At 48.9% G+C, this 26,445-nt stretch overlaps 1 protein-coding gene across 3 annotated transcripts in view; it reads left to right on the top strand.

Annotated features, from left to right (window-relative positions):
• Positions 1–26,445, top strand: part of LOC119466256 (uncharacterized) — an 80,037-nt gene that overhangs the window by 37,483 nt on the left and 16,109 nt on the right. Inside the window, exon 1 of one of the 3 annotated variants that reach the window (XM_037726732.2) lies at positions 2,700–2,944. The exons of the other annotated variants lie outside the window; for them this stretch is intronic. Within the exon in view, the coding sequence (XP_037582660.1) occupies positions 2,875–2,944 (70 nt within the window). The 5' untranslated portion in view covers positions 2,700–2,874. Of the gene's footprint in view, positions 1–2,699; positions 2,945–26,445 lie in introns of those variants that run through there. 3 annotated transcript variants of the gene reach the window in all.

Genomic DNA, 26,445 nt, shown 5'->3' with positions numbered 1-26,445 from the left:
AATGCAAATGTCCACGCAAAGGTTAATTTACGGTTGAAGTAAAGAAATACTTGCCGAAACTCCACAAAGCTTGAGTAGTTAATTTCTACTAATAGTCAAAATTAATTTCGAAACGAGAGAAGCATTTAGGCCTCTGCTGAAAGAGAAAAATGGGTGTAGAGGCTAGCAGTTGCTGTCAACGCGCGAAATTCCCCACATTCGTCTTTTCTTTATTAACTCTCGATGCCATTCGGCGTTGCTGGGATGATTGGATGGAACCAGGGACAAGCTGTGACAGGTGATCACACAGCAATTATTAGAAAATGCTTTGAAGATTTCATGCTGGGTATTGGTAGGACTTAAATGGAGTAGCTTAGCTGAAAGCATCGCTACATCGATATTGGTATGGGGCCCAGCCTCGGCAATATAAACTAAGGGAGCTATATCGGGTATAGTTCATACCTGTAATACAGTGACAAATTTGGGGGAGAAGATATCAATGACAGATCCCACGTCGTAATGAAAACAAATCAGGGGCACCAAATTTTTCTTCATTCGTAAAACGGTATTGGAAGAAGCGAATTTGGGATGGATGAACCCTGTGGGAAAATATTCATTTACCTCCCAAGACAAGAGCATCCGCGTCAATATTCTACACGGGAAACTCGTATAAAAGCTTAGGACGTGCCATCGTAATCAAATTCCCTATTCATGTTTTTTTGAAAAGCCCTACATTTTTTTGCTATTTGAGTTTATAGGATTGGCTATTTGTGTATTGGGCGCAATGAAACACTGGCAGTCAATGCCTAATCTGTTCTTTTTTATTTTTTACGATCGCATGTTTGTCTTTTTGCGCGTGTGCTGGGAGGGTTATCATGGTGCACTTTCGTTTTCTTTGCTTTATATTTATTTTCATCATTTTTTTTAGAAACGTGACACTAGTTACACCAAAACGTAACGTGAAAGTTTCGAAAAGCAGTATCATCGACTGTGCACGCAAGGGCCTGCAGAGGCTATTCTAACGCTGGTCCATAAAGATAAAGTTTTCCCGTTAATGTGTTTATACTAACTGTAAGCGAAGACGGGAGAGATAGAACGTCTCTTGGTAGCCTAACCGTGCGATCAGCACAAACAGGCGCAATAGGAAAAGCGGACAATTGACCTGGCTCACCGCAGCTTCTTCGGTCAACTTGAAATCTGAGCTGGGCCAAATTCAATTTGCGGGTGATATGGGGGTGGACCAACTTTAAATTTGCTTGGGCCCAGCTAAATTTGGGGAAGGGCAAAATTGAAATTCGAGGTGGGTCAAAATAAATTTGGGAGTGCGCCAACTTGAAATTTGGGATGGGGGAACCGAAATTTCGTGGTGATATGAGGATGGCAACCATAAATTTATGAATGATATGGGGTGTGGGCCAAGCTGAACTTGGGGGTGGGCCAACATAAATTTAGAGTGGCCCAACTAAAAATTAGATGCGACCAAAAGGAATACAAAAGCAGAAACTCCGCTACACACAGGAAAATGAAATATGAGCCGAGCCAAAGAATGCTTTGAAGTCACAGAATTCTTAGAATTTCTGTGACTATTCCTTTCGAATTTATTTTGCTTTTTATACAATTTCTTTTTAAAATTAAGCGAGTTCCAAGCTTGTGAAATTTGATGAAACAGCGGAGCTCTGCAAGCGTGGGTGTAATGGCGAGTAAACCCACGAGTGCCCGGGATTAAACCCCCTTTTCTCTCTTTCTTTCTATCTCTCTCTTCTTTCGATCTATCTCTGTTTTGTTTTCTCTCCCTCTATTTCTCTCTATCTGTGCTTCTCTCTGTTTCTTTCTCTCTCTATTCTATCTATCTCTTTCTTTTTTTTTTCTCTGTGTGTCTCTCAATCTCACTCATTTTCTCTTGCTCTCGCCCATAGCAAGTTGTGTCACAATCTTCGGTACAACACAATCATATGGTTCCCATAAATGCATGTTCTGCAAGCGTGTGTGTGTAGTCTAAATAGTTAAGACGCTCGCCTTAGGACCATCGGTACGCGCGCTCGAATCCCGCATCGCCTAGTTAGCTTATTTTATTCATTTATTTATTTTTCTCGATCTCTGTCTGTCTGTATTATGCGATAGACGCACGGAAGGACCGGTTTCCTCGTTGGACAGGCATAGAGATGCTTGCGCAGTCAGTAAAAATATAGTGCTCAACTTACGTGCCCTAATACCCTTAATTGTTTGGCAAGGTAAACGTGGACGGAGGCAAAATAGTATCACCGTCGTCTAGCCTGTCTGCTTGTTGTTTCGATGTCGCATTTAAACACAGACATTCAAGCGTAGCAATTGTTTCTGTACAAAAGCCCTGGAACAGTTACTATGGATTACTGTATATGGTCCTCGGACAGATCGTTGATATTTAGGGTGGTCGTCTAAATCGAAACACCGGTCCGATATTTATGCTGCCTTGTTCGTAGAGCTCACAAAGCTGCCCTTCGCCCCACATATTGCCCCCTTATCACGGTGCTCGGGATTGCGTGTCCCGGAGCACATGTGGAGGGGCGGAATGGGATGTGGAGAGCACGCCTGTCAAGCACTTGTGCACGCGACGCCTACTGATAAAGGTAAGTTTCCACGTAGCGCAGCCCACGTCAGAATGCAAGCTGCGGCCGTCGTTTTAATCTGTGACTCCTCCACGTCCGCTGATAGAGCGACACTATTGCGCGACGGAGCGTTTTGCGAAAAGGTCACGCATTACACAAGATGATAACGGAGGGCGTGTCCCGTGGAATGCTTCCCTACAAACAGAGAAACGGTATAAACCTGTTCGGCAACACCGTAGGCATAGTATTTCAGGACTAACCGCTCGGCCGCATCTCTCTGGACAATATACCCAGCCGTTCGCTTCAGACAATGGCGACGCAATTGTGGTCGAATCTCGCAGGGGCCCTTCTTCTTTTGGCGACACTCGTTGTAGGCCAAGGTAAGGCACGCCTTTCCTAGAACATACTTCTGTTCCTTTAATTTTGTACCAATTTGATGAATTGTTTTGTTGATTTATTTATATACTTATAATAATTCGAAGTATCCAAAGCTGCGTTGCACATACGCGCGAGCAATCCAGTTCATCACCCTCAAGATACGTCGCAATGGCAGATCCGTTGCGAGACCACTCTTGCGAAACCGGGTTCCGCGAAGCTTTGCATGGCCTTCACAATACATTAGTTAAAATACGTACAGTGATGATTATCATGCGCGCATACCATCTCGTCGTCAGCTGTAAGAGGTAGGAACATGGGAAAGCTAGGAAGAGTACGTTTTGCAGCGCATTTCGACGGCAATCCGTGCTAGCGCGGCAGAGGGCTCCCTATTCCCACGAAATAGGGGTTTAGAAGCGGCTCTAGGCGTTACATACGTTATAGGATAAGAGTAGAGTAGAATGTATGCACAATAATTGGAGCCGTCTAAAAGCTGAAATTAACAAAAATAATGCGGCAATTTTTAGGCTGCGGTTAATATAACAACTGGAAAAGCTTCAGCGGTGGCGATGAAATAACGTGCCTGCCGGCCACACTGCTGTCCCACGTTCGGTTCCCCTTCGCAAAGTACTTATTACATCGCTCTATTTATTTTCTATTTCGTCTCTCCTTTTTTTTTGTTTTGCAGCAGCGTCTCTTATGAAGTGAAAGTGGCCACATGGATTTCAAAATTGCAAATGACAGCTTGCAACGCGTCCTCAGGGCCGCTCGACATCCAAATACAGTGAATGGTTTATTGCGCTGTTTTTATATGTGCTCTCTGGCGCATGTATGAACGGCACGATACGCTTATTTAAACACCTGACCCGATGATCGTATGTGTGTGCCAGTGCAGCAGCAGTGATGACTCCACTGTTCTGTGTCTTCTTGCCTTGTCAGAAGTCAGTGGCGAAAAGGCTCTCGCCACGTCCCGCAAACTGCCGCAGACAAAAAGAAAAGAGAAAATAAAAAGAAACAAAAGGACACAAAGTTTAGTGATTTAGTATCCAAATCAGGTACCGAGCTTAGCAATCGGAGATTTTGCCGCAACGCTAACAAAACGTCTGGACTTGCGATAGTCTCTGTACTTCTAATATCAACTACTCACTACAAACTCCACGTTTCTGCCGCAGGATTTTCGCAGATTTCGGCGTTTCTGATACATCAAAGTAGAAGTGTGTATATTCTACTGGCACGGCCGAAAATGCTGTTATACGTATGCAGAACCACGACGTCTTCTGCGACGCCGTAACTAGCACTACCAATTTTCAGTGTCTCATTACTGGTGTGCCTTGCGGTATGATTAAAGGAGTTCCCTGAAGAAGCATAAAAAAAACAATGTCTTTGAACGATAATGCAAACGGTGCGACAAAGGTCACTCACGCCTATTCGCGAACGAAAACTTAACGCGGCTTTAAGAGCAGTGCGTGGCGCTAACTCTTAGGGAGAAAAGCTCGCCTTGACTGTTTCGTTAGTTAACGATTATGTTGTATTGTAGTTTCGACTTCAACATTTTCGTAATGGTGCAATACTAGGACACGAACGGATTTCCACTATTCAAACAGGGGATCGATAGCTCAGCGTAATTGCAGCATTGCTCTATTTGCGATGAGCACACGTTGTCATAGTATCGCGTTGAGGGCCACTGAATAGAATGAGTTTTTCTTGCTGCAAAAGCGCACATTGACGCTATGCAAGCAGATGCGGCAGTTGTTACGGCACTGATGAGCACAGTAATATGCGTGGGCTCTGCCGAACGAAGTACGCTACACCACCACACACAACGAATAAGCGCTTATGCGACGGAGGCGAGTAATACGCTGTTGAGCGGGCTTGTGTTGACGATCCTGACGTAAAACAAGGAAGAAACGATGAGAAACGCCGAAGGTGCTTGCATAAATATACTGCCGCATCTGTCTGACGTACCTCTAAGTCTTGGTGGGAGACGTCAGACGTACCTTTAGCCACACCATATTAATTACTATATTGAGGCGCAGTGCCCACATTTGTGGACGCGGCATGTGCTGACCTGTTCTATCGAGTGGTGGCAAAGAAAAGGCAACGAAAATTGAGTTCCGGGTGAAAAAAAAACTGCTTGAAATCTCAGTGCGCTTTCTTTTAATTTGAAAGGGTTGCATGCTACAGCAGACCATCACTTTGCTGAAGGCATGATGCTATGTGTTCTACATTCTACGGACGCTTTCAGGTGACGATGTCGAATTATAATTTTCTTCTCTCATAATGCATGTTACCAATAATTAAATCGTCCAACTAAGCTTCCGGTCTGTGATTCAATTACATCGAGGCAAAATTGCAACATGAATGACAGAAGAACAAGTAGGTATTTAATTATTCTCTAATTAACTCCCTACTCAAGGCACAATGCAACCTTCTGCCTCATCGTTGATACGTTCTGGTTTGTTGTTTTCTCGGCGCTTACGATATGTAGCGTGAGTCTCGGTTAGTTCACATTAGTTAAGGCTTCCAGTTTGTTGCGTTTACATTCCCGTTTGTTAAAATAAGAAACCGTGATAACACACCACCGAGCGGGCACAGTCTCAACGTCGTTCCTTATGTTGACCTCCGCTTGTCATAACCACCGACCTTTAGGAAGTTTACTTCGATAAACGCGGCGGCGTGGAAAGTGAACAAGAGCTTCGAGTTATCGATGAAGCACTGCTAGTATTGAACATACGCTGCAAGCACCAGATGGAAATGGCGATCATCATTATGTGCGATGCAGAACTATGGCAGCTCCCAAAAGTGGTTAACGTTCAATCCAGCCGCCAAGCACCAATAGCGAGCTTTATGTATCCGGTTTCTAATAGTTCGTTGCCTTTGCATGCAACTTGCATTCCGCGCCGCAGATCGTGGGACCAATCGCGGCCGCCGTGACTGCATTCTGATGAGGGTGGAATGCAATAACGCTCATGTACCGAGCACAAGATGAAAGATCCCTAGGGGGTCAGAAATATTTCGGAATCGCCCACTATGATGTGTCTCATAATCAGGTGGTGTTTTACGACGTATTACCGCAGAATTCTTTTTTTTTTCATTCAACGTAAAATAATGCTTTTACGTCTCTTTTTTTCGTGAGAGTGCATACATTTGCTTTTATAGATGCTGTTTTGTAGAAAATTATATTTTGCAACGCTGTTGAGGCCCAGCATATCAACGTTCAGGAAAATCCATAAAGTCACAATCTTTCCCATGCTGACTGACCACCATTCCTGCAGCTCCCGCAGAGGCTATAGCACCCGTACGCGCACGGTCAAGCTCGCTCTCTGAGATTTCTTTGTGAGGTTCCACGTGGCAGTACTGCCTGTGAACACGTGGCTTAAGAACAAAGGCTTTATTTCCCACTGGCACGGGCCCATTGTACTCGGGTTCCTAATTGTTGCAACATGTGCTTAGTTTCCGTATCGATGCATCTGACTTTTGGCATGAGATACGGATAGCTTTCAGTAAAGCCTTGCATTTAAGCAGCAATAATTATTCTAAAGTATTTAACTGTGGCCGAGTATCCTAGCAATAAGTGCAGCGTGGTGAGAATGGGCTTTGTGCAATTGAGCGCTCAAGCTTAATCTGGTCGCTAGTGAAGACGCGAAACCAACGCGAGCGCACTCCTTTTGGGAATTCAACTATATCAGCACTCTGGCAGCAGTGATGGAAAGTGAGCTCAACAACGGGTGGAAGACGCCGGAAGGATACAGGAGCGAATGCACAATGTCGCCACGTGCAAGTTTAGCTGCTGTAGCAGAAAACGTTTCTTCTGATGTCACGCGCCACGTTTTATGTAGACTAAAGCCCTGCGAATAGTTTCTTTAAAAAATTGCGGAAGAGCCCATCTCAAGATGACTGCCGACGGTAATGCGTTAGCATTGAGTCAATATGGTGGCACAACGCGTTGCCGCCGTATGTATGAGACGTGCAAGGCAGCGGGTTTCCGCTTTCGCGCTTCCCTGAGAACACGTGGCGCCACGTAGCGCCACCGATTCGAAGCCTGCGCGTGGCCTCCGAAATCTACGGCGCCTAAGAAACGCGCCATGTAGCAACCGGACTCCTCTCTAACGCTTCTTTGTGGACACGTTGCGCCATCTATTGGCGCTGCCGCGAAGTCCGCGCCTGGCGTTCGAGACGAGAAGCGGTGTGCGCCTGCGCCTGTGAACTCTGAGAATTGTTCGCTCGCTTATCGCACACTTAGTGACCCATACTCAGTAACACGAGTTGTCGAGAGGTTCATTGACGAGCTGCACGTAACGAGTGCATTCATGGAGCCGCTCGCTAATGCGTTGGCTTGAAAGGCAGTGATTTAAAAGCGGAACCAGAGCATTTGTGGCGCAGCCTGCTAATGCATCCATTTGCTGTCTTCGACGAACCGTTGTGGCGTTGATTGGATACGCTGAGCATCGGATAAATTTAAGGGATCTTATTCATCATTGCAGAGTGGCCCACTTCCAGGGGAACGTACCTTGTTGCTCAAGTTGGCATCAATGAGATTCGTTGTAGACTAGCCCAGACCGAATAGCACATACCCAGTACTCCCTGTCGGGGTCAAAGAATTTCTTCGAACAGCGGTACCTACTCAGTTCCGCGTCTATAGTGAAACATGTCGGCGTGGCAGAGGTTCGTGGTTTCGAACCCCACTGCCTCAGCAGAAATGCCCGATGTGATGCCCACTCCACCACTGACTACCCAGTGACGGGGCAAAACGGTTAGATAAATTCATACATAGATATATAGAGAAAACCATAGATAAAAACATACATTGATAGATAAATAACCCCCGTAAAGGGGGTTACGGGTTAAGGGGGTTAATAATCCCCGTAAAGGGGGTTAGCGTGCCCAGGGTACTTCGCACCCGTAATGGGCGCGAAGTACCCTGGGCACGTTAACGCATACAACAAAACAATATGACGAAAGAACGTCCATGAAAACAAGGTAGGCGCCTGATGGTTAGAGCGTAAGGCTGTGTTGCTGGGAGACGAAGGTTCGTTACCCATTTCGGACAAGCAATTCCTTATTTTTTTTTCTGTGTGTCAGCTTTCCGACACGACCACAGTGCCCATAAGGGTCGGTCAGCAAGGACTATAGAACGTCTCGGTAAGACAGCTGCGCTTAATTTTTCGCGCGACGGGCTGTTCTGCTTTTGGTCATATTTCGGAGCAAATAGAGATGGTCCTGATTGGTCCATATTTAACACCCAGTAGTATTATTCGCTTTCTTTTTACAAACACACACCCAAAACCAGAATTTGCCTTCACCCTGGCGCATTGTCATAACTGCTGTTGTAATGGCTATGCTGTCAATGCCGTCACCGGGTCATTACCGGTGTCAGCAGTAGGGTAAAGCGTGGCACGGCTGCCGCGATGTGGACATCTTGATAGGTGCAGACGAAGTCAAATGATCGTTTGTTTTTTCTGGACAAGGGAAGCAAGCGCCTGAAGTAATATAGTGAGTGATCTGGACCACTGCATATTTACTGCAAAATTTAAGAGGAATCTTTAGCTAAGGGAATTCTATTTAAAAGCACGCGAAAGGACTAATCGTTTTTGTGGGCAACCACTGCACGAACTTTGATGAGATTTGTTGAAGTAAATACAAAAAATAAGAGGTAATTAGGTATTGCTCGCGAATTTCCAATTTAGCCTCTAATTTCTTTATGAATATTGTTGAAAATCGCAAAATGCAATGAAAAACGACACCAGAATTCTGTAAACGCATCTAATAGTATATCTAAAGCGGACAAAATTGATGTATTTTACATGACTCTCAAATGTGTCCCTGTTAGGTGAGGAGTATTTTTGCAAAGCTCTTGCAAACAATATGCGAAAATCACGCAAGACATCAACTGACATACCAAGTTTGTCTTCTCTGGACGTTCTAATGGATGCAGTTTACGAAACAGCGATATCTGCTCTTGGTGCCGAGCTACGATTTAGTAAGCGTCGTGTTTCTATTTGTCAAACTTTCAAATTTTTCAAAATTTATATTAAAATGGTTCGCCCTTAGGTTGAAATTCCGCTTCCGAAAATCAGTAGAATTTAACTTGCTCTTTCAAATGCAACAAGTTTCAGTAAAATCAGCCTTTGGTTACCTGAGAAAAACATTTCTGCGTTTTACATGTATTTCAATAGATGGCATCGGAGTTGGTCTCGAGCTAAAGCTTCATCTCAAGAAAAAATTTGTCGCAGTTTCCCCCGCTAGGCGAAGCACCAATTGCGATAGCAAATTAGTAGAGAGCTATATGGAGTAAGGATAGTAGTTTTATCAGCTGTATAAACTTGGACATGCAGCAGCACCAGCAACGCGCCGAACTGTTGTCGACGCCGTCGGCGTTTTGCGCTCGGTTGCACCGAACGCACACGGCGTTTTTATATAAATACGTATTTGGTGCCGCAGCTAAACGTCGCCTCCCCTCCCTCCCTCCCGTCCCCGCACAGCCTTTCGCGTGATGGAAAAAGTTGCGTTTGCTCTCCATACATGAAATTTGGCGCTGAGCCGTGCTCCCTCAAGGGCTGCAGAAGATAGCGTCAACCTTTCCCTTTCCACACGAACCACTTACTGTACATGAAAAGGAGGAAAGAGACGGCTACTTCTGCAGCCCTTCAGGGAGCACGGCGCAGAACGCGCGTTTGCTCTCCGACGTGCGTTCGCTCCCCGTCAAAACGCGCGTCCCTCGATCCCTTTCACTCGCACAGACAGCGTCCGGAGCGCGGCGACGATTTCATCGCCGTTGACGTCATACGGAACCTCACGGCGACGGCGACGCCGACGGCAGAAATCTGCTTTGGAATGTCCATATAATTGCTATCGCAATAAAAAGTAACGAAGCGCCAAGCTCAATATTTTTTATGCGAAAGCGCCAAATAGCTCATTGAGTGAAAAAAATTCACAGCATATCCACGGGGTGAATGATGATGAGTGGGCGAAGCTCCGGAGGGAATCATCGGATCTCCCGCTTATGGGGACGCTAGCACAAACGCGTTAGAAATGTGCAGTACTCTCTAGTAAGGGAGAGCGGCCACAGCGTCTTACGCAGCCATTTACACATGCCGGAACGTGCACCGCGTTTGCCGACGCCATCACATGACTGCTGAGAGAGTATACCCCCGTATTCATAAACGCTCCGCGACTTGAACTTGACTTGCCACCACCTTGGGCAGCGCGTTCAAAACGCGTTGAAGGTAAGGCGGAGAGGCCACAGCGTCTTACACCAGCTTCTTACACGGGCCGTAACGCGCTAGCACAAACGCGTTAGAAACGCGCTAGAAACGCGGCCTTTCGTTAATGTTGGGTATTTATTGTCATCGTGGTGCGTGTGTCTACGTGCGCTTCGTGACGTAGTGGGCTAACGCCGCGCGCTCGGAAGCGAAGGGTCCCTGGTTCGATTCCGCGCTACGGACACAACTTCGGAGTTTTTTTCTCATTTTTCTCAGACTGGTTACACACTACTACTACGACGACGGGGACGGAACGGGTGCCGCTATAAGGAGCTTCGCTCCTAAAAGCCGGAATGTGTAGTAGCAAAATGGCACCTAAATTCCCGTTGGCTGAGACGCCACGTCACGAGCCCGCCTCGAAGGAGCATAGTGGGCGAATCAGGGGTGGAATTCACTAAGGTGCGTTGTTCGTACGCAATTTCTTAGCGAAAAAGTTCTTATCATGAAGGGTGCAACCGAAGTGGCAGCGCATTTAACTTACGGTGTTACGGTGTCGTATGAGAGCGAGGAGCAAACAAAGCTTCGAATAAACAATAAATTAAAAGTAGTGCGGTGAACTGATAGCAGGATCTCACATTATGCACATGTATTCGAGGCTATATTCTTACGGCAAATCACTGCACACCCCTATTCGACAGCTTTCTTTTCCGGGCGCCTGCTATACAGCGCCGACAAGCTCAAGCGTGCTCGCCCGTTGACCGCACCGCCGTCAAAAGATTTCCAATGAAAGTGTTACGCATTCTGCTCAAATTTCTGCGAGAGACAGGACTGCTGAACACATGGCGACATATTTGATGCATAAAGCGATGCTCAGTCGGAGCAGTTGGCGGCCAGCTGTGCCAGGCTCACTCCCCCTGTATACACCACCACCACTACCATCCACACATTATTAGAAAGCTACTGAATGTCTCTTTCGATAATAATTACCGAATTAAAAATTTCCATAACACATAATTCGTATGGCCTCAAGGCAACGGGCCCACCACCCGTACGTTCATCAGTATGGTATGGGATCGCGCTGGCCACTGTTGCAGGCGCGGTTTTAATGCCGCGCATAGGCTCATTATCAGCTCCCTCGCCAGCCCGTACCGTCTAAGGGTCTGGTCGACGACGTTTTCAAGTGCCCACAGACGACGAAACACGCGCTCCCTTCGCATAGGATCACTGTCAAGGGAACGGAGAGCTATTAAAGTAGCCCTAAAGAAAGAAATGCAGAAAGAAGCCATGTCTATCAATACAGCCAAATTATGATAGAAAACTTCACTACGTAACATCCACACCTGCAAGCTGCCCTGCCCATCAAGATTTTGACATCGTATAAGCGTTCATTGCTTCTTCTTAGCTTCTCCTCAGCTGATGAAACACAATGATGCCTCGCTCCAGGTCAAGAGCTTGTTCTTGCCGGTTCACGCGACCGCATTCCGACAGAGGCGAAATGCACAAAGGGGCGTAAAAATCAATTTTGGAGACCGGTAATAAATCATAGGTTCGTGACGTCAGGGCCTGGAGCCCTTAACTACACGTTCTGTCATAGCCCAAGTGGCACCTCATATAAGTCAATATAATCAGTCAACATCACCGCGATGCTCGGCGCCAACGTTGCCATAAATTGACCCGCCTCATAAGAACACACGCTCAAGTGCACGTCAGAATATTGCACAGCACTGTACTCGAAGCACATAGCTGTTCAACATTCTAGATGGTTTCGGATCAAATAGGTTCAACTCATCAATCTTGCGAGACTGACGAACTTTGTCCGGAGCAGTCGCTGCACATATAGTACGATGCCACGGTGGTATGGTGTGTGCCGCTTGGGTGCATGGTATCTAAGCGGCGCCAGACGCCCTTCTGTAAACATGCGAACGCGGCCTCGTAGTACGAAGCGAAATGCGGCTCAAGAGCAACAGTCTGTTAAAATTCCACACGAATTTTGTATGTTCTAAAACGTCATCAGCGTACTTTTATGTTCATTGCAGGACGAAGGCCTCCACCCAGCGATCTCTATTTACTCCTGACCTGCGCAAGCTTATTTCAAGTTATGACTAAATTCCCTAATTTTATTGCCCCACCTAATTTTCCGCTGTCGCCGCCTGCGCTTCCTTTCTCCTAGCACCCACTCTGTACTTCTAATGGACCACCGATTATCTGCCCTATAAATTAAGCTCAAAGCCTATTTTTCCTCTTAATTTCAATAAACTACCCCCGTTTCCTCTCTGATCCACAGCGCTCTTTTGCTCACTCTTAGTGTTATATTGGGATATAACTTTTCGTTTTCATCGCTTGTTTGAGCGGTCCTTAACTTATTCTCCTACTTCATTGTTAACCTCAATGTTTCTGCCCTTATGATAGTACTAGAAGATGGGAATGATTGTAGGCTTTTCCTTTCTACGACAGCGGTGAGTTCCCGGTTACGATTTGGTAATGCCGGCCGTATGCACTGCGACCCATCTTCATGCTAATGCAAATTTCCGTCTCATGATCAGGGTTCCCTATGTGTAATTGACCAATATAATCTTACTTCTTTACGTACTCTAGAGCCTCACTGCTGATCATTGATTCTTGTTCGCTTGGCTAGTTATTAAACATATACCTTTGTTAACTACTCTCACACTTTCTCGGTTAAGGTCCTCAATCAATTGTTGCAATGTGTCCCCAGCGTTGCTGAACAGGACAATGTCATCGGCAAGCTGAAGGTTGTTGACATATTCGCCGTGGATGATCACCCTCGATCCTCCTCCGTCTAATAGCTTGAATACTTCTAAGCATTCAATTATTATAACTGGGAATATTGTGTCTCCTTGTCTGAACATTTTTTCGATAAGTATTTTTTCACTTGCGGCTAATTAAAACATGTGTAGCCACAACTATCACTGAGGCAGAGTCGAAGCCTGAGAAGTTCCGGATACGTGTTCTGTGTGAAGGGAAATATGGAAGTTACACATAAATGAAATAATTATTGTGTTGTTAGCAGTATGCCGCAAGCACCCCGGCGTTTATGTGAAGTTCGTGCAGTCATTCAGTAAGATGCTTACGATATGCACTTACACCGCTAATTACACACAAATGTCATATCTTTTTCCCAACGCAATGAATTAAGTGATCGAGCTGTGCGCTGCCGGGAGAGCACACAAGGCAGCATAATTCCAGCGACGTCAATGCTGATCTTGCTGATACAACGCGTTTTAGTGACCGCGCTGAGCGTCAGGTACGCTCCACATTGTTCACTTCACAATACCGGGCCACTGTGACCGGCTTTGTCGCACCGTCATGTTGACCCGACTACTGCGCAGCAGGCGCGGAGCACCGTAATGGCACGTACACACTAGCGGCAAAGCACGCGCGGCGCGCCGCCGGCGGCAAAACGAAGCTGCGGCAGAGCGGCCACACCAACCGGCGGCGCACCGCTGCGGCAGTCACGTGACAGCATAGACTCCTCTCCCCTTCTCGAACTATCCGTCAGCACAGTCCGGGTGAGCTGACGCCTGCAGATGATAGTGCGAAACGAGTTTTCGGCTACACCGGACGCGACTACGAAACGAGTGGTTGGGCGGGTCCGCGTGATACCAGTTTCCCGCGCGCACGTCACGTAAGCGGGCCGCTCTGATTGGTCTCCTTCATCCGCGGCACGCGGCAAACCGCAAAAAATCGGTCCAGGAGCGATCCCTGCCGCGGCAAGTAAAACCTGTTTCGCGGCTGCTTTCGCGACGCGCGAGCAAAACGGAGCTGCGGCAGGGCGGCCACACCAACCGGCGGCGCGCCGCTGTGGCTGTCACGTGACAGCATAGACTCCTCCCCCATTCTCGAACTATCGTCAGCTCCGTCCGGGAGCTGACGCGTGCAGACGATAGCGCGAAACGAGTTTCCGGCTAACAACGGACGCGAGTAAAATTTCTTCCACGGGCTGGCGTGGCTGGCGTAGCGTATGCGACTTCGCCTGTCGTGGCTGGCGCGCCGAAAACGCTGGACTATATCTTGGCCTTAAGACACGAGCGGCCAGGAGGGTCCGCATGCACCAGTTTCCCGCGCGCCCGTCGCGCAAGCGGACGCTCCCATTGGTCTCCTCCATCCGCGGCGCGCGGCAAACCGCAAAAATCGGCCCAGGAGCGATTCCTTCCGCGGCAAGAAAAACCTGTTTCGCTTGGACGCATGCGACAATTATTCGCTTCGTTCGTGAGATGCCTATTATTTCACATCATCACAACGGTGGTATGTAATTTCATACGCCATTTATTTTTTATTTGTTTCCTCGCATTGACGGCCCGCGTCATATAACAGACAGAGTTGCCATCCGTCGTACGCATACGTTGGTTCACACGGTAGGTCACAGAATGAGCAACCCCGTGGGCAAAAACACTATGTCGCTTCAACTTTGTGCTGAATTAGAGCTATGAGCTATATAGTAGCACAGCACAGAAGACGACAGCAAATTGTGAAGGAGCAACACGTTTTTATAACTAGAGACGTTTAGGCGTTCTTTCATTGTTTCATCTTGCATGGAGAATTATAGCCTCAAACCGTTGGAAAAAATAATCATCCGCAGCCGTATAAGCAAGAGAAAGCACAAACTAGAAAAAAAAACTGTCAGCTCTTCCACTGCGGCGTTCACGGAAGACCAGCGAAGCTCTACTATGTTTGGCATTATGTATTCCCAATTATGACGATTAAGATGTGATGGTGTGATTGGTTATTTGAAGTATTAAAGAATTAGAAATATATATGATATGGTGGTTTCATTGATTTAGTGACCATAGGGAGCATGGCCTTATGGTCGCTACGGTACACGGCCATAGGGTGTACGGCAAGGGTTGGCACGTTCTTCATAAACACTTCACCAACGCCGCGCACGTTCGGCGCGAACTCGGGCAAAACGCCACCGCCGTCGACAACAGTTCTGCGCTGTGCTGGTGCTGCTACATGTCCAAGTTTATACAGCTCCTCAGAGTTTTGAGAAGGACAGCCCATAAACAAATGTCGCGAACCAAACACCTGCAGCGCATCCCTTTTATGTTAAATCTTCTCAGACTTAAATATTAAAAGTTCGAAACAAAAATGCTCAAGGCAATCAGAGTTTTTTTCTGCACGCGGACACGACCATCGGAGATTGAGCCCTTAATAGCTTCTCTGTGAAAATGCTGAAGCCAATAAGAATCTTTTTTTATTGCGATAGCAATTATATGGACACTCCAAAGCAGATTTCTGCCGTCGTCATCGCAGTCGCCGTCGCCGTGAGGTTCCGTATGACGTCAATGGAGATGAAAGCGTCGCCGCGCGCCGCCGAACGCTGTATGTGCGAGTGAAAGGGCGCGAGGGACGCGCGCTTTCACGGTGAGTGAACGCACGGCGGCGAACAAACGCGAGTTCTGCGCCGTGCTCCCTTTAGGGCTGCAGAAGTAGGCGTCCTTTCCTCCTTTACAATCACCATATATGTAGAGCAAACGCCCCTTCTTCCGACGCGCGAAAGGCGTTGGGGGGGGGGGGGGGCAGGGGGAGGGAAGGGAGGCGACTTTTAGCTGCGGCACCAAGTGCCTACTTATATCAGAGGCTCCGGCAACAGTCACCAACGCCGCACGTATTTTGTGCGAACGCGGGCAAAACGCCGACAGCGTCGACAACAGTTCTGCGTGTTGCCGGTGCCGCTGCATGTCGAAGTTTATGCAGCTGATAAAGCTACTATTATTACTCCGTATAGCTCTCTACAAATTTGCTATCGCAATTGATGCTTCGCCTTTCAGGTGAAACTGCGACAACTTTTTATTGCGATAGCAATTATATGGACACTCAAAAGCAGATTTCTGCCGTCGGCGTCGCCGTCGTTGTCGCCGTCGCCGTGAGGTTCCGTATGACGTCAATGGAGATGAAATCGTTGCCGCGGGCCGAACGCTGTATGTGCGAGTGACAGGGCGCGAGGGGCGCGCGCTTTCACGGGGAGTGAACGCAAGGCGGAGAACAAACGCGCGTTCTGCGCCGTGCTCCCTTCAGAAGTAGGCGTCTCTTTCCTCATTTACATTCACCATATATGTAGAGCAAACGCACCTTCTTCTGACGCGCGAAAGGCCTTGGGGGGGGGCAGGGAGAGGGAAGGGAGGCGACGTTTAGCTGCGGCACCAAGTGCCTATTTATATCAGAGGCTCCGGCAACAGTCACCAACGCCGCACGTATTTTGTGCGAACGCGGGCAAAACGCCGACGGCGTCGACAACAGTTCTGCGTGTTGCCGGTGCCGCTGCATGTCGAAGTTTATACAGCTGATAAAGCTACTATTATTACTCCGTATAGCTCTCTACAAATTTGCTATCGCAATTGATGCTTCGCCTTTCATGTGAAACTGCGACAACTTTTTATTGCGATAGCAATTATATGGACACTCAAAAGTAGATTTCTGCCGTCGGGGCCACCGTCGTCGTCGCCGTGAGGTTCCGTATGACGTCAATGGAGATGAAATCGTTGCCGCGGGCCGAACGCTGTATGTGCGAGTGACAGGGCGCGAGGGGCGCGCGCTTTCACGGGGAGTGAACGCAAGGCGGAGAACAAACGCGCGTTCTGCGCCGTGCTCGCTTTAGGGCTGCAGAAGTAGGCGTCTCTTTCCTCCTTTTCAATCACCATATATGTAGAGCAAACGCGCCTTCTTCCGACGCGCGAGAGGCCTTGGGGGGGGGGGGGGCAGGGGGGGGGAAGGAAAGCGACTTTTAGCTGCGGCACCAAGTGCCTATTTATATCAGAGGCTCCGGCAACAGTCACCAACGCCGCACGTATTTTGTGCGAACGCGGGCAAAACGCCGACAGCGTCGACAACAGTTCTGCGTGTTGCCGGTGCCGCTGCATGTCGAAGTTTATACAGCTGATAAAGCTACTATTATTACTCCGTATAGCTCTCTACAAATTTGCTATCGCAATTGATGCTTCGCCTTTCAGGTGAAACTGCGACAACTTTTTATTGCGATAGCAATTATATGGACACTCAAAAGCAGATTTCTGCCGTCGGCGTCGCCGTCGTCGTCGCCGTCGCCGTGAGGTTCCGTATGACGTCAATGGAGATGAAATCGTTGCCGCGGGCCGAACGCTGTATGTGCGAGTGAAAGGGCGCGAGCGCGCCCGCTTTCACGGGGAGTGAACGCACGGCGGCGAACAAACGCGAGTTCTGCGCCGTGCTCCCTTCAGAAGTAGGCGTCTCTTTCCTCATTTACATTCACCATATATGTAGAGCAAACGCCCCTTCTTCCGACGCGCGAAAGGCGTTGGGGGGGGGGGCAGGGGGAGGGAAGGGAGGCGACTTTTAGCTGCGGCACCAAGTGCCTACTTATATCAGAGGCTCCGGCAACAGTCACCAACGCCGCACGTATTTTGTGCGAACGCGGGCAAAACGCCGACAGCGTCGACAACAGTTCTGCGTGTTGCCGGTGCCGCTGCATGTCGAAGTTTATGCAGCTGATAAAGCTACTATTATTACTCCGTATAGCTCTCTACAAATTTGCTATCGCAATTGATGCTTCGCCTTTCAGGTGAAACTGCGACAACTTTTTATTGCGATAGCAATTATATGGACACTCAAAAGCAGATTTCTGCCGTCGGCGTCGCCGTCGTTGTCGCCGTCGCCGTGAGGTTCCGTATGACGTCAATGGAGATGAAATCGTTGCCGCGGGCCGAACGCTGTATGTGCGAGTGACAGGGCGCGAGGGGCGCGCGCTTTCACGGGGAGTGAACGCAAGGCGGAGAACAAACGCGCGTTCTGCGCCGTGCTCCCTTCAGAAGTAGGCGTCTCTTTCCTCATTTACATTCACCATATATGTAGAGCAAACGCACCTTCTTCTGACGCGCGAAAGGCCTTGGGGGGGCAGGGAGAGGGAAGGGAGGCGACGTTTAGCTGCGGCACCAAGTGCCTATTTATATCAGAGGCTCCGGCAACAGTCACCAACGCCGCACGTATTTTGTGCGAACGCGGGCAAAACGCCGACGGCGTCGACAACAGTTCTGCGTGTTGCCGGTGCCGCTGCATGTCGAAGTTTATACAGCTGATAAAGCTACTATTATTACTCCGTATAGCTCTCTACAAATTTGCTATCGCAATTGATGCTTCGCCTTTCATGTGAAACTGCGACAACTTTTTATTGCGATAGCAATTATATGGACACTCAAAAGTAGATTTCTGCCGTCGGGGCCACCGTCGTCGTCGCCGTGAGGTTCCGTATGACGTCAATGGAGATGAAATCGTTGCCGCGGGCCGAACGCTGTATGTGCGAGTGACAGGGCGCGAGGGGCGCGCGCTTTCACGGGGAGTGAACGCAAGGCGGAGAACAAACGCGCGTTCTGCGCCGTGCTCGCTTTAGGGCTGCAGAAGTAGGCGTCTCTTTCCTCCTTTTCAATCACCATATATGTAGAGCAAACGCGCCTTCTTCCGACGCGCGAGAGGCCTTGGGGGGGGGGGCAGGGGGAGGGAAGGAAAGCGACTTTTAGCTGCGGCACCAAGTGCCTATTTATATCAGAGGCTCCGGCAACAGTCACCAACGCCGCACGTATTTTGTGCGAACGCGGGCAAAACGCCGACAGCGTCGACAACAGTTCTGCGTGTTGCCGGTGCCGCTGCATGTCGAAGTTTATACAGCTGATAAAGCTACTATTATTACTCCGTATAGCTCTCTACAAATTTGCTATCGCAATTGATGCTTCGCCTTTCAGGTGAAACTGCGACAACTTTTTATTGCGATAGCAATTATATGGACACTCAAAAGCAGATTTCTGCCGTCGGCGTCGCCGTCGTCGTCGCCGTCGCCGTGAGGTTCCGTATGACGTCAATGGAGATGAAATCGTTGCCGCGGGCCGAACGCTGTATGTGCGAGTGAAAGGGCGCGAGCGCGCCCGCTTTCACGGGGAGTGAACGCACGGCGGCGAACAAACGCGAGTTCTGCGCCGTGCTCCCTTCAGAAGTAGGCGTCTCTTTCCTCATTTACATTCACCATATATGTAGAGCAAACGAACCTTCTTCTGACGCGCGAAAGGCCTTGGGGGGGGGGGGGCAGGGGGAGGGAAGGAAGGCGACGTTTAGCTGCGGCACCAAGTGCCTATTTATATCAGAGGCTCCGGCAACAGTCACCAACGCCGCACGTATTTTGTGCGAACGCGGGCAAAACGCCGACGGCGCCGACAACAGTTCTGCGTGTTGCCGGTGCCGCTGCATGTCGAAGTTTATACAGCTGATAAAGCTACTATTATTACTCCGTATAGCTCTCTACAAATTTGCTATCGCAATTGATGCTTCGCCTTTCATGTGAAACTGCGACAACTTTTTATTGCGATAGCAATTATATGGACACTCAAAAGTAGATTTCTGCCGTCGGGGTCGCCGTCGTCGTCGCCGTCGCCGTGAGGTTCCGTATGACGTCAATGGAGATGAAATCGTTGCCGCGGGCCGAACGCTGTATGTGCGAGTGACAGGGCGCGAGGGGCGCGCGCTTTCACGGGGAGTGAACGCAAGGCGGAGAACAAACGCGCGTTCTGCGCCGTGCTCGCTTTAGGGCTGCAGAAGTAGACGTCTCTTTCCTCCTTTTCAATCACCATATATGTAGAGCAAACGCGCCTTCTGCCGACGCGGGAGAGGCCGTGGGGGAGGGGGGGAGGGGGAGGGAAGGGAGGCGACGTTTAGCGGCGGCACCAAGTGCCTATTTATATCAGAGGCTCCGGCAACAGTCACCAACGCCGCACGCATTTTGAGCGAACGCGGGCAAAACGCCGACGTCGTCGACAACAGTTCTCCGTGTTGCCGGTGCTGCTGCATGTCCAAGTTTATACAGCTGATAAAGCTAATATCATTACTCCGTATAGCTCTCTACAAATTTGCTATCGCAATTGATGCTTCGCCTTTCAGGTGAAACTGCGACAACTTTTTAGCAGACTTGGAGTGGGGTCTATATTTCAATAAAGTTGTTCTCTCTCTCTCTCTGTCAACAGGTATCGATTGAGACGTAAAAACACAGTCACTTATAAACATGCCTTCAAGGTTCATATTGCACGCAAAAATACAGATCAAAAGACCGTGCAAGAGGCCGCACTCGAGCGCATTGTCTTTGGAGGCAACTTTCATTCGCTCACGGCCCATGCCATCGTAGACAATCCCGGCAGTTGCTCTGGAAGCTTTTGTGAGATTCCGACAAATATTTAGTCTGTGTCTGCTCATCGAGAATAGCAAGGCAGTTTTCATAGACAACCCCGACTATGACAAAATCCAGTTATCTCAAGATGCACACATAACACATTTAAAGGGCAACTCCCGCAGTTGTTTGACCACGTCAAGTTAATTGCACTTGTACGTTCCTAAGAACCCCCCCCCCCCCCCCCCCACACACACACACACACTTTCACGCGACTATAGTCGGGTACAGCTTTATAAACAGGAGGAGGCCCCGCCTAAAGTCCCTAAAAAAATAATGTAGCGCCAACCGCACCCCTTCGCCTCTGCCTCCTCTCTCAGCAGCTGCAGCAGCGCCCCTACAGCGTCCAGGAGGAAACTACGGACGCGAAAGCGGCGTGCGGCCGCTTTAGCCCCGCCCCGTTAACCGAAGCGCAGCAGCCAATTCCTCCACGACTCAAGAAATAGTCCCGCTCAAAAAATTGTGACTGCTTCTAAAACGCGTATTTGTCGGTATAAATAAGATTTGTGTATCTTGACGAGTGGTTTGGTAAAACTCACATGATGGTAATGCTACCGCACATGCCGGATCGCGAGAGAAAAATAACTCCGTGCCTTCTACAACGCTGTGCGTCGGCTCCACGGAGCAAGATCGACGGCACCGGGCGTAGCAGTTGCTGGCTTAATAGCATAAAATTCATAGATACTTTTTGTGTGTTTGCACAACCTTATTTTTTTATTGTGTTGGGCTTATTTTTCATTAACATTTTTTTTTCGCGGTTGCGAACCTGCGATCTCACGATCGTGAGTTCGCGCACGATCGCGCGCGGCATTCCGTGCCAGTTTTCAGCCATGGAGCCCAGTGAGGTGACATCGGAACGCGATCCTTTGTTGCCAAACGAGCCTTGTGTCGCCTCGATGACCACACCACCAAGGAGCCTCGGCAAGAACAAGAGCGGCCACATCCTGAACAGCGATTCACGCAACATGATCTTCCACTGCTACACGTTTTGGCGTAACAGGCAGCCTGGACGCAGCGTGGAGGACACGAGCAAGTTTGTCGCCGACATGCTCGGTGTCAGCGAAAGCACTGTGATCAGGGTGAGGGAGGAAGTTAAAGCTTCGCATTTTTCGGGTGGCAAACTGACGACGTCCTCGCGAAAGCGCCCACGCAATGCGGAGAAGAGAAGACGCAGCGCGAAGTTGACAGCTTCACGTTGTGCGCGCTGAGGTCATGTGTGCACGATTTCTTTCGCCGCAACGAGATACCGACGGTCGAGAAGATAACTACCGAGTTTCCCCATCACTAAGGCGGTGTACTTTGCGTCGCCTGCTTGCCGAGATCGGCTTCAAGCACGAAAAGAGAAGCCGCAACTCGCTGCTTATCGACCGGGATGACATCACCAATTGGCGGAATCGCTACCTCCGTGACGTGGAGCGCTACTGGGCGGAAGGCCGAAAGATATTCTACCTGGACGAGACATGGGTAACGGCGGGACACACTCGGTCGATCGTGTGGACAGACACCGTGGTGCAGAAGCGCGGACGCCTGTTCGCTCGAGCAAATGGCCTGACGACGGGTCTAAAACAACCTTCTGGGAAAGGTCAGCGCCTGATCGTGACGCACATCGGCAGCGAGGATGGTTTCGTCGACGGCTGCTTGGATGTATTCAGAGGCCAAAAGACAGGCGACTACCACGAAGAAATGGATGGCAATCGCTTTGAGGGCTGGTTCAATGACGTTCTGCAGAAGTTGCCAGCTGGTAGCGTCATTGTTTTAGACAATGCGCCTTACCATAGCCGGCGAGAAGAGAAATTGCCGACGACGGCCTGAAAAGGAAAGTCAGAAGGAAAAGATACAGGAGTGGCTCACAAGCAAGAAGTGGCTCACAAGCAAGCAGCTGCTTGAGCTGGTGGCATCTGTAAAGTCACGCTTTCTGAGCTACATCGTAGCCAACACAGCTATAAGGGCCAGTTGCATTGTACTCAGGCTCCCGCCGTACCACTGCGAATTTAATCCCATTGAGCTTGTGCAGGCCAAGGTCAAAAATGGCATCGCTGCGGACAGCAGAGACTTCAAGCTGTCCACAGTTGACGTCATCTTGAGGGAGAAAATCAAGCAGGTAACGGCGGAAGACTAGAGGAAGAGCATTCTGCATGTGATGGACCGGGAGGCAAAGTTCAGACTTTACACGTCTGGGAGTGAGCACATTCAACCCATCATCATCCAGCTGGGTGAAGATGAAACTGAAGAAAGCGACTCCGACTGCGAGCTGTCTTGCATTGAGCCACTCGACGAAGCATAAAGGCTTCTTATTAACAAAAGACCAGCCCTTATTAGGGCTATCAAAATTTTGCCGGTGGGTTCGCAACAGCCAACCATAAATTCCGTGACCTATCAAATAAGTAAGCAGTTCCATTTATGGCATATTTCTTATAATAGAAGCTCAATTCTGCTAAGCAACGTCCTGCACACATTGTGCTCGATTTAAGAAGTGGCATAGAAACACATTTAAATGCTGGCATATCTGAATTGAAACACTATTGTTTACCCTGATTATCGTTGGCGGGCTCAAAATGCTCATTCGGGCAGCCACCGTCGAGTTTGACGCGCCCCATAGTGAAATAGCATTTGTCAGAGCACGCTTTATGTTAGCAGTCTGCACTGCAAATCACAGTCATGTCATAGCGAGTGGTGGTGAAATAGCAGCAGACAACACGAAACTGACAGCCACTTTCAGCAGCTTGAATGCCAAAGCACATTCATGTGGTTGCATTGTTTATTTTGTTATCTGCCTCACTCAAGTAATGCGACTAAGAGAACAAATATAAGACATCATTAGCTAAGTGAGGCCCAAAATGCTCATTCAGACAGCCACCGTCGAGTTTGACGCGCCCCATAGTGAAATAGCAGGCGTCAGAGCACGCTTTCTGGTTCTGTTAGCAGTCTGCACTGGAAATCAGTCATGTCATAGTGAGTGGTGGTGAAATAGCAGCAGACAACACGAAACTGACAGCCGCTGTCAGCAGCTTGAATGCCAAAGCACATTCATGTGGTTGCAATGTTTATTAACACGAAGGTGTTTTATGCCGGGGTCCACCAAGACTTCACTGACGTATTTCCGTCACGGAAATACGTCATACGGAAATACGGAATGACGTTCTTACAATGTACACGAACATAATACAAAGAAAGAAACCAGAAGAAAAAAGTTCCACAAACATGCAAAATTTGGAAATCGAACCCACGACCTCTCGGTCCGCGACGATAGATCGCCGAGCGTTTAACCCATTGCGCCACAAACGCATTTGCAGAGAGCTACACAGACGCGCCTTATATATCTAACACTCCTCCGTGTACCCGCGCTCTTGCTCGGGGCGGTGCCGCCGCCTACGAGCAGAAAAGAGAAGTACTGCATTATGACACTAAAGCCCCAACCAGACGTACGCGTTGGGAAGCGTCCGCCCGCGCCGCATCGCGCCTGGGCGCGTACGGCGTCAGGCGCTGAGACTGCGTCGCGTGTGGACGCGTTGCGGCGTGGACACCTATTACTGCTAGAATTTTTACGCCCGCGCCGGAAGCTGCCACCGCGTCGCCTGCGCGACGCTCCTGATGTGACCACAGAACGCCTATGACGTAACCACGGCGAACCGGCGTGACTTCCGGAACGAGTCTTCGCGCGGCGTGCAGGTACAGTGTACTATAAGAGTACACTGTAGTGCAGGCAAGCTGCGCGCTTTGTGTTCGTCGTTCCGTGCGTTTGCTAGGTGAGCATGGCAGCCGGGACGAAACGCGCAGGGACGCGCGGCAACTCGTGCATCGTTTGGGTGCGCGCCCTCTTCCTCTATCGGGCGCGATGTGACGCCGAGTGAGCGCGGCGCGGGCGGACGCTTTCCAACGCGTACGTCTGGTTGGGGCTTAACGCGCACCGACAGTGAACGCTTCGGTGGTCTCAGCACTACGACGCCTCGATGCCAGCATTCGAAGGGACGCTGGCATCAAGAAGCACTACCAACGCCAGGTGGCGTTCACCGTACTCAGCACAGCGGAGCGTGGCCTCCGCAATTAGCTCTGAAAATGTTTCTGAACTTGATCGCGGAGGCTGCAATTACGACGCGCTGTACGCGCTGATTTGACTCGGTGACGATTCAGTTACGTGCTTTGTCTTGCGCGTTGTATTAGTGTGTCAGTTACGTGCTTCGTCTTTCGCGTTGTGCTAGCGTGTGCAGCGTAGTGCAGCTTCCATATGCACGACGGTTGCTCATGGTCATCGACGTTGGTAGTCGTGATGGAGGAGACGTGCCACCAGGCGTCAGCGTGGGTGCATCAACGCCTAAGGGCGCTTTAGCCACAAAACACCAATAGACATTATATATCAATGTGCAATAAACATTACACTACTTCTGTGAAGACACGTTTCACTTTCGTGTTCTATACCGATTCCTATATAAGAGGGATCAACCACATTTTTTTTTGTTATCTGGCTCACACAAGTAATGCGACCAAGAGAACAAATATAAGACATCATTAGCTAAGTGAGGCCCAAAATGCTCATTCAGACAGCCACCGTCGAGTTTGACGCGCCCCATAGTGAAATAGCAGGAGTCAGAGCACGCTTTCTGGTTCTGTTAGCAGTCTGCACTGGAAATCAGTCATGTCATAGTGAGCGGTGGTGAAATAGCAGCAGACAACACGAAACTGACAGCCACTGTCAGCAGCTTGAATGCCAAAGCACATTCATGTGGTTGCATTGTTTATTTTGTTATCTGCCTCACTCAAGTAATGCGACTAAGAGAACAAATATAAGACATCATTAGCTAAGTGAGGCCCAAAATGCTCATTCGGACAGCCACCGTCGAGTTTGACGCGCAACATAGTGAAATAGCAGGAGTCAGAGCACGCTTTCTGGTTCTGTTAGCAGTCTGCACTGGAAATCAGTCATGTCATAGTGAGTGGTGGTGAAATAGCAGCAGACAACACGAAACTGACAGCCACTTTCAGCAGCTTGAATGCCAAAGCACATTCATGTGGTTGCATTGTTTATTTTGTTATCTGCCTCACTCAAGTAATGCGACTAAGAGAACAAATATAAGACATCATTAGCTAAGTGAGGCCCAAAATGCTCATTCAGACAGCCACCGTCGAGTTTGACGCGCCCCATAGTGAAATAGCAGGAGTCAGAGCACGCTTTCTGGTTCTGTTAGCAGTCTGCACTGGAAATCAGTCATGTCATAGTGAGTGGTGGTGAAATAGCAGCAGACAACACGAAACTGACAGCCACTGTCAGCAGCTTGAATGCCAAAGCACATTCATGTGGTTGCAATGTTTATTTTGTTATCTGGCTCACACAAGTAATGCGAATAAGAGAACAAATATAAGACTTCATTAGCTAAGTGAGGCCCAAAATGCTTATTCAGGCAGCCACCGTCGAGTTTGACGCGCCCAATAGTGAAATAGCAAGAGTCGGAGCACGCTTTATGGCTCCGTTAGCAGTCTGCACTGAAAATTGAAGTGCTGTCATAGCCAATTTTCAATTTATTAATCTGACTCAAACAAGTAATGCGAATGCAAGCACAATTATTAACTTGATTAACTTTGCTAGCATTTTTTTTCTACACGCGGACAAGACCATCGCATACTGAGCACTTAACAGCTTCGCTGTAAAACATACGATAGAATTGGGCTCCAAACGCACCAATGACAAACTTGACGGTTGTCAGGGACGGACACTGCACTTATGTTTGCCATAGAGTGTCATGATGAGTGTGAAAATTCAGGCTACTGCGCGCATAAAGAAACACAGCCTATCAGACATTAGGCAAAAGTTCGCCGCACAGCATTAATGTTACGGCCTTCAACAGCAGCGCACGCTCAATACAATTATACACTGAAACAACTCAATACACTTTGATATGACAAATCACAGTTCACCAAAAAAATATAAGCACGCGCCATCCTCGGCTTTCAGTTGTACCCTCTGGCCAATCAGCCGCAACAGCGCGTTCCAACGCTCACCTGCATCAGCTCGAGCGGAGCAGATAGAAATAATGATGTTCGTAAGACTGCTACACACCTATTGTATAAATTTCTTAAGTCATCATCTTCAACGGCTGTTTAGGTTTTG

Source organism: Dermacentor silvarum, chromosome 10 (genome assembly GCF_013339745.2).
Source record: "Dermacentor silvarum isolate Dsil-2018 chromosome 10, BIME_Dsil_1.4, whole genome shotgun sequence".
Classification (NCBI taxonomy): Eukaryota; Metazoa; Arthropoda; class Arachnida; order Ixodida; family Ixodidae; genus Dermacentor; species Dermacentor silvarum.
This window is presented reverse-complemented; position numbering and strand designations above follow the sequence as displayed.